At 34.9% G+C, this 7862-nt stretch overlaps 1 protein-coding gene across 2 annotated transcripts; it reads right to left on the bottom strand.

Annotated features, from left to right (window-relative positions):
* Positions 1–999: 999 nt before the first annotated feature.
* On the bottom strand, positions 1000–6314 carry LOC107797885 (uncharacterized). 2 transcript variants are annotated; one of them, XM_016620805.2, is made up of 10 exons: positions 6084–6314; positions 5453–5995; positions 4826–5050; positions 4092–4304; positions 3382–3479; positions 3228–3289; positions 2899–2968; positions 2020–2110; positions 1872–1934; positions 1000–1708 (listed from the first exon to the last, which is right to left on the bottom strand). In XM_016620805.2, the coding sequence occupies exons 1-10, from the start codon at positions 6162–6164 to the stop codon at positions 1118–1120; spliced, it is 2037 nt and encodes a 678-aa protein (XP_016476291.2). In that variant the 5' UTR covers positions 6165–6314; the 3' UTR covers positions 1000–1117. The 2 variants fall into 2 exon arrangements, with proteins under 2 accessions (XP_016476291.2, XP_016476292.2); XM_016620806.2 differs by having other exon boundaries at positions 1872–1931.
* Between the last annotated feature and the right edge of the window lie 1548 nt (positions 6315–7862).

Below are 7862 nucleotides of genomic sequence, written 5' to 3'. Positions count from 1 at the left end.
TGAAATTGCTAGGTATAAATATAGAGCCCGTTTGGATTATAGCTGATAAACTTAAAATGTTAAAAAGTATTTTAAGTGCTGAAACTGATTTTTAAAATAAGCATTTACATGTTTGGATAGACGTGCTGAAACTGAAATAAGCAGTTGATATGTTTGGTAAAAAATGCTGATAAGCTGTTTTCTTGTTAAAAAAAAGACTAAAATACCCTTAAAGTTTTTACAAAAAAATATGAATTAAAAAGTTTCTTTGTAGAGAAAATGATAAACAACGAATATGGAATGAAGAGAAAATTAAAAAATTATTTTGGGAAAAATATTTTGTAAATTAAAAAATATTATTAAGCATAAAGTAGTAAAAGTGTTGGTCAAACTAAAAATACTTATAAGCTGAAAAGTCATCAGTTTGGGGTGACCAACTTATGACTTATGACTGATTTTAATTTATAAGCACTTTGAATCTTTACAAAATACATAGAAAAGCCAAAACATGTTTATAAGCCAATTTGACCAGCTTATAAGCTTAGCCAAACACCCTCACAGTAGTATAACGGAGCAAAATCATCTAATTCTTCTTTCCTGATATTATCATACTGAAGTGTGTGCATATACACATACCCAAGATGAAGTGTACTATCAGTGTGACATACTTTAGGCAGCGTTCACAGAATTTAACTGTTAAATCTAAAATGTTAACAACCCTTGAAAATCAAAATTCCAATCCGCGCCAACACATTTAGACAAGTTAGGGGTCGTATGGAATTAGTTATTCTAGTATTATTCCTTATTGATAGTTTAGTACTATGTTGTATTAATCCTGGGATTGTTAATTTTACTGTTTATCCTCGGATAACTTATCCTGTGGCATGTATAAATTATCTTGATACTATTTTTAATCCGACGATAACTTATCTTAAGATTAATAACCAAACAAGTGATAAGACGGTACTACTTTTTTATTCTAGGATTATTTTTGCTTATCCATCATTACCAAACGACCCCTTAGAATATAAACATAACTGATATAAAGCTAGCAAAAACATATACAATAAACAGTGATATGAGAGGTTGAGATACAGGCTGTTTTGTCTAATCAGTGATTTATCCCTCCACCCTGAGGTCATTCACTTTCAGAGTTACTACCATTTTCTTGTAACTCATTAGCTGCTTCAGTAAATTCAGCAATATTATTTTCATCATCATTGTCACTGTCATTTGATGATTTTTTGATGGTTGTATCTATAGCATCATATATTTCTTCAGCAGCTTCAATTTCTTCCCCTGTTTCCTTAAGTACCACTTGGGGAAATCTCAGGGGTTTCTCAGGCCAATCTTTAAAGAAAGAATTCATGGTCATAAACCTAAAGACCTGCAATAGGTGGCGTTTATCTCTCCGAATATCTGAACTCAATAGTTTCTGCAGTAGTGTTGGTTCTCTTGCGGTTTCTGTAACCTGACCTGCAGTAGAACCGTTTTGATCACGAGTATTTGATGAATCAGAGTTTCCAAATCTTCGTTTCTTGGAGAAGCGGTCATTTCGATTGAATCTTTCTCTTTTATTGAACTTTTTTTGGAACCTCTCTTTTCTACTCAGTGGCCTTTTTTGCTCCCTTCCATCCCCTTGTTTCTCAGAATCCGACAGATAGGACGATGGTATTTCTGCAACTTCACAGCCTAACTCAGCCTGCTTGGCTAGAATTTCCTTAAGTTGCTGCAAAAAGTTAAAATTAATTAACACGAATAGCAAGAGATTACCACATACACACAGATATACATGTATACAGGTATTTATAGTAAAACAAATTTACAAGATTCATGTCTTCAGCAACTTCTGATGACATCGGATACTATAGAAATGAGGATTATCAACATACCTGACGGCGCAACTTGGCAGCACATGAACTATCATCGGACTCTGCCGTTTTCTCTGTAATCTTCTGCAGCAAAGCATATTTATTCTTAAGATGTGCCACGTTTCAATATGACCAAGTACAGACATTATCTCAAGTACAGGTAACCAACCTTCTCAAGGTTTGATTTTGAGGGGTAATTTTTACGGCGTTCTTCCCGCCACCGTCGGATTTCTTGCGCCGAATAAGTCACCAAGAGAGACCTTTGCATCAAAGAGTAATATCCAAAGAAAAAAAATAAAAAAAATCAACAAAAAGTGAAAATAAAAATAAAGTACAAGGAAACAGATGAAACTTAAATGGATAAGACTTGAGAGCTAGCAGTTCAGAAAAACTAAATATCAACTACCAAAAGAACGACAATATCTAAAGATAAACCCCTGAACGAACTACAAAAATTAATAGAAGTTGATTAAACTGCTTTTTTTCAGAACAAAATTCCATCAAAAACAGAAATTGTCAGGGAAGCATCCATGCTATGCTAGCCTTCAGTCTTTCTTTTAATAAAGATGGTGTATGGGCCAACTTGCGTGCACCTCGACATTCCACCGGTACCTACTACCTTCCACCAGCACAGATACCAGGTACCTGTGAGCATTCAGTTTTACGAGGGCCTTCTCTTCTCCCATGTGACATGCAGAAAAACCAATTTGACTGTTGAAGGGCATTTGATATAATTGAATCATGAGTTGTTAATAAAATAGATCACATTTGACTTTATTGCTATGCAATCTAAAGAAAATCCTATTATCCACATCAAACATTTGCAGTTTTTGCCGATCAACTGCTTGAAAGCAAACTAATGGTGCCCAATGTCTCAAAAAAGGAAAAACCTAATCACCACGAACAGACAAGAAACCCGAAAAAGAAAAAGCTTTTGCACAACAATGTATTCAACAAGATTCTCAAAACCGGCCAAATGAATGTTAATAAGACTTTTCTTTCTTCTCCACAAGATGCAATATAAGATTGCACTAAAGCAGAGAAGTACCTCTTTTTCTCCATCTCAGGTTTCACTGAATTAGCAAGATTACTTTTTTTCTCCCCGTTTCTGTGATGACCTGAGAAGAAGGTGAGAATGAAAGTAGTTACTACAAATAACTCAAGAGCAATGTCACGCAAATATATAAATAGAACTGCTGTCCGTCACAAGCAGCTTACCAGAATATGTTAGAATTGATATCTGGAGCTTGTATTTACCATTTAAAACTAAATATCAGGTTCATGCGTGCAGAGCAATCAAATAATAGGACATGTTGGAATTGGCAAATCATATAGATGGGTAAGAAGTAAAATGAGCAAAAAACAAAAAGAACTCACCTTTTTCTAGGCTTTTATTATGAGTTGAGAACTTCCCTTTACCAAACTGGGACTTCATAGATCTGCAGAAAATGGAGATCAGGAAAGGAATAAAATGGATAAAGGCTACAAATAGAAAGAACAGACATAAATGAACCATAAGGGCCGAACATACTTAGCGCCATGCTTTTGATTCTTTGAGAAGTTACTATTGTAAGAATTTTGCTGGTTGCCTTTTGATTTGTTAAGCCCACCAACACATCCAGGGTTTACCTGCAAAATAGTTATAGAACTCAGTGTCATCGGAAGAAACATCAAATGCAAATAGCCAAATGGCCCTCGATTCTCCCGGAGCAAAAACAACTCTGTCCAAAACCATTTTCATGTTGTTAAACATATTTTTGGGGGATAATGATGGTGTCTGAATCAGCTTATGCGCCATCTCAACTATTCCACCGGGTACCTGCTATCTCCCAGGATAACTCTACCCCTTCAAGGATTAGGCAAATGAGAAGAAATCACCTAGGTTTTTGTCTCTGCTGGGGTTTTAACCCACTTCAATGACTGCTAGGCCACATCTTTGGATGCATTTCATGTTGTTAAACTTTTACTCATAAATCAAGAAGACTTGTATGTCTATTTATTTATTTATCATCTATTTATTTACTTTTTCATTCATTCATTTGTTTAATTTTATTTTATGCAAAATCATATCATTGTGATCCTAGATGCACTGAGACTTGCCTATGACTGTGATTGATATAATATGAAGGTCTAACAGAAGATAACCAAAGAAACTATTTAGTAAAAATGCTTGAACACTTTCGAACAAACAACACAGCTGAAGTACAGCAAAAGAGACATGCAGGAACCAGGTGAATTCACCTGTGCATTAGCAGAAGAAGGAGCATTGAAGTTCTGAGTTCGTGGCTGCTGAACAACGCCAAAAGGATTCATCAGAGGCAACTGACCAAGCAATTGCTGAGTCGCATTAGGCATCTGCTCATAACCATTCATAGACTGCTGGACAGCTCCATTGGCATTCAAAAGACCCAATTGTGCATTCATAGCAAAGTTGGAAATTTGAGGCCCCATACCCTGACACACCCACATAGAGACAGGCTTTAGCAAACTTTGCTGGCCAGAACAAGCATCGTTGTATGAGCACAAGCAGGAATAGTTATCCTCTGTAAAGCAGCTAAGCTCCATTTACAAAAACACACAATAGTTATGTTCTGTAGAACATGTTAGAAGAGAGTTACCAATGACCGAGCTACAAGAAATAATGTCGTCATACAGCAAGGCTACAACTTAAGGCAGCATCCTTCACTAGTATAGAGTAAGATGATATTTTTGATAGTCATCCAGTTTACATCGTTCCCCAACATGCTACTAAACTTATGAGGCTCATCATTATCTATCTATTCTTCATCATCTTGATTCTTACGAGGAAGGCAGCGTAAAATATATAAGATTTTCCAGTAGTACATACTGCAGTCGATAGAATAAAAAATCTAAGAGAAGGTGACCAGGAACTATTTAGTGAAAATTAGACCACTTCAAACACGCTATGCAGTTAAAGTACAGCAAAACAGAATGCAGGAACCAAGTGAATTCACCTGTGTATTAGCAGAAGCATGTGTATTGAAGTTCTGAGCTTGTGGCTGCTGAACAAAGCCAAAAGGATTCATCAGAGGCAATTGGCCTTGCAATTGCTGAGTCGCGTTAGGCATTTGCTTAGGAAAACCATTTTTAGACTGCTGGACAACTCCATTGGCATTCGCAGGACCCATATGCGCATTCATAACAAAGTTGGAACTTTGAGGCACCATACCCTGAGAAATCTGGTTTGAACAATAAGCAGAAACATACCTTAGTAAACTTTGTTAGGCTAAAACAAGCATCATATATGAGCACATCCAGAACAGGAATGGTGTTCCTCTATAATGCAGCTTACTCCAATTCACATTAACAATAATTATGTTCTGAAAGATGATGCAATCCTTTACTGGTACAGAGTAAGATCACACAATTCTTAGTCCTCCATTTAACAGCTTTCCCTAGCATGTTACTAGCTAAGGAGGCCCATCACAATCTATCTATGCTTCATCATCTTAAGGGAATAACAGCATACCACATATGGGATTTACCAGTAATACATACTGCACTCAATATATTAAGACGGTCTAAGAGAAGACAATAAGAAAAACAATCTAGTAAAAGATTAAACCACCAAGTGAATTCACCTGCGAATTAGCAGAAGCAGGAATATTGAAGTTCTGAGTTTGTGGGTGCTGAACCGCGCCAAAAGAGTTCATCAGTGGCGACTGCCCTTGCAATTGCCGAGTCGCATCAGCCATTTGCTTAGACAAATTTCCATTCATGGACTGCTGGACAGTTCCACTGGCATTCATAAGACCCAAATGCCCATTCATAGCAAAGTTAGGATTTTGAAGTCCCATACCCTGAGACACCTGATTTGGATACAGCGGAACATTCCCAGGAACAACCTGAGCAAACCCTGGCATTTGCATAGCCATTTGTAATTGCAGAAGCTGATTCAAATTTTGCATTGCAACATTCTGGTTCAAGAATTGAGGTGGATTAACAATATTTTGGGCCACGAATTGACCTTTTGGTTGTTGAGAGTTAACATTATTCATCTGGTTCATTTGGAACGCGAAAAGCTGCTGAGGGGAAAATTGGGTATTTGAGTTGATGTTTGGAATTGCCATCTGAGGCTGAAGTTGCATAGGGTTTTGCATAAAGCTTCCTGGGTTACCCATAATCTGACGAAATTAATCAAGGAACCCATAATCAAACAACAAAAAAGCTAAGATTAAATTAAAGATATAAGAAAATTAAATGGATGAGAACCTGCAGGGGAGCTGAAGGAGCAACTCCATTGGTCTGGAACTGAGAAGGGCGCTGAGGCCGTGGGTTTTGACCAGGGAACATGGTTCGTTGAAAAGCAAAAATTATTGTGTATGTATGTATAACTGTAACACAACGAGGGAGACAGGGTTTTAGGACAGTTTAGGTTCCAGTTTTCTAGGGTTTTAGAGTAAGCGAATGGAAGTGAACTTCGTCGTTACGGTAAACCGAACCATCCGAAATCGAACCGTAAACTAGTAACTATATTAATTTTTACTTTTTATGGACAAAATGGTCCCAAAAAAAAAAAAAATCCTAGTATACTCTCTTTCAACTATCCGAACAGAAAAACCTCAAAGTTACCTTAAACGTCCAAAAATATCCATGTTTACTAATCTTAGTTAGTAGAGAAATTACAACTTTTTAACGACGGCGAACGTTTGGCAGACTAGAACAAAACATTTGTTTATAGGTGTGGTGGAATATATAATATTACTCAATTCTTAATTAGAGGTCTGATTTCAATTACTGTGAATAAAAAAAATGATACATAACATTTTCTCCTTTAATGTGATTGGATGGATATTAATTAGATGAATATGTTAAGTCATGGGAATAGGAAACACCATGGTAAGGAGCCTATTTTCTGTTTAATGGGTCATAAGTATGTGAGTTTGAATTAGTTGGGACAGTGAGTATGGAATACATATGGTCATATAAAAAGAATTACAAAAAAATATTTATCTAAAAACTTTATTACTAAATCCAATTCAGTAATACTTAATAAAAACCAAAAACAAAACAAAATAAATAAATAAATAAAAACAAAATCCCCGCTGGTGTATTGTGATTGGACAAGGGGTGATGACAAGTAATCGAAAATTGAATTAAATAATTTTTTAAATATTTTTATTGTTTGATTTTTAGTTTTAAAAACTGACAAAATTAGTTTTTTTTTTGTATTATGTAAAAAAAATACTGAAAAAACTCGAGCCAAACATACTATATAAATATATATGTATATTTAAAAATTAAAACTACACATATATATATATATATATGTATATTCTTATATAAAAAATTTAAAATTTATGGTACAATTAATCGTTTGTGCTATTGGTTTGTAGCGTAGTTCTTTACTTTTATAGTAAATCTAGTTTCTAGCCTTTATAATAGAGTTTAACTTGTAATCTTTATTACAATAAGTCTAAAATTCTATTTCATCTTAAGAATAATTCGCTTTTAATTGTGTTCTTAAACTATTTATCACTTAATTCGATAATCACCAAGATATATTGATAAATGGTACATTTTTTTAAGGACTAATTGACTTGGTAATTTTATTCTGAAATATAGTGTTTGAATATATTTTTTGCAGTATATGCCAAATATTTTTAAAAAATAGTGAAAATATATAAAAATCCAATAAAAAAACCACATTGGTTTGGGTTGATTCTAATATTTAAAATGGACTTAATTTATTTGTTTTTTTAGGAAAAAACAACGTATTGTTATGAAAATAATTATATTGTGAATGTTCATTTATTACTCCGCTATAGATAATCTTCCTGAAGAAGATTATCCATTTAGTACTCTGTTGAAGGTTATCTACAAGCAGCTGATGCAGGCAGGTTGCAAGCAACTCAATGAAATGATTTGCAGCAGCTTCTTATTAAACAGGCAGGTTGCAAGCAGCTCATGCAGACAGCTTGCAAGCAGCTAAAGAAAAGCCTTGCAACTACTTCCTGAAAAGCCTCGCAGCTGCTTCTTTTCTTCTATAAA

Source organism: Nicotiana tabacum, chromosome 19 (genome assembly GCF_000715075.1).
Source record: "Nicotiana tabacum cultivar K326 chromosome 19, ASM71507v2, whole genome shotgun sequence".
NCBI classification, from domain to species: Eukaryota; Viridiplantae; Streptophyta; class Magnoliopsida; order Solanales; family Solanaceae; genus Nicotiana; species Nicotiana tabacum.
Note: the sequence above shows the minus strand (reverse complement) of the source record. Positions and strands in the feature narration are given on the sequence as shown.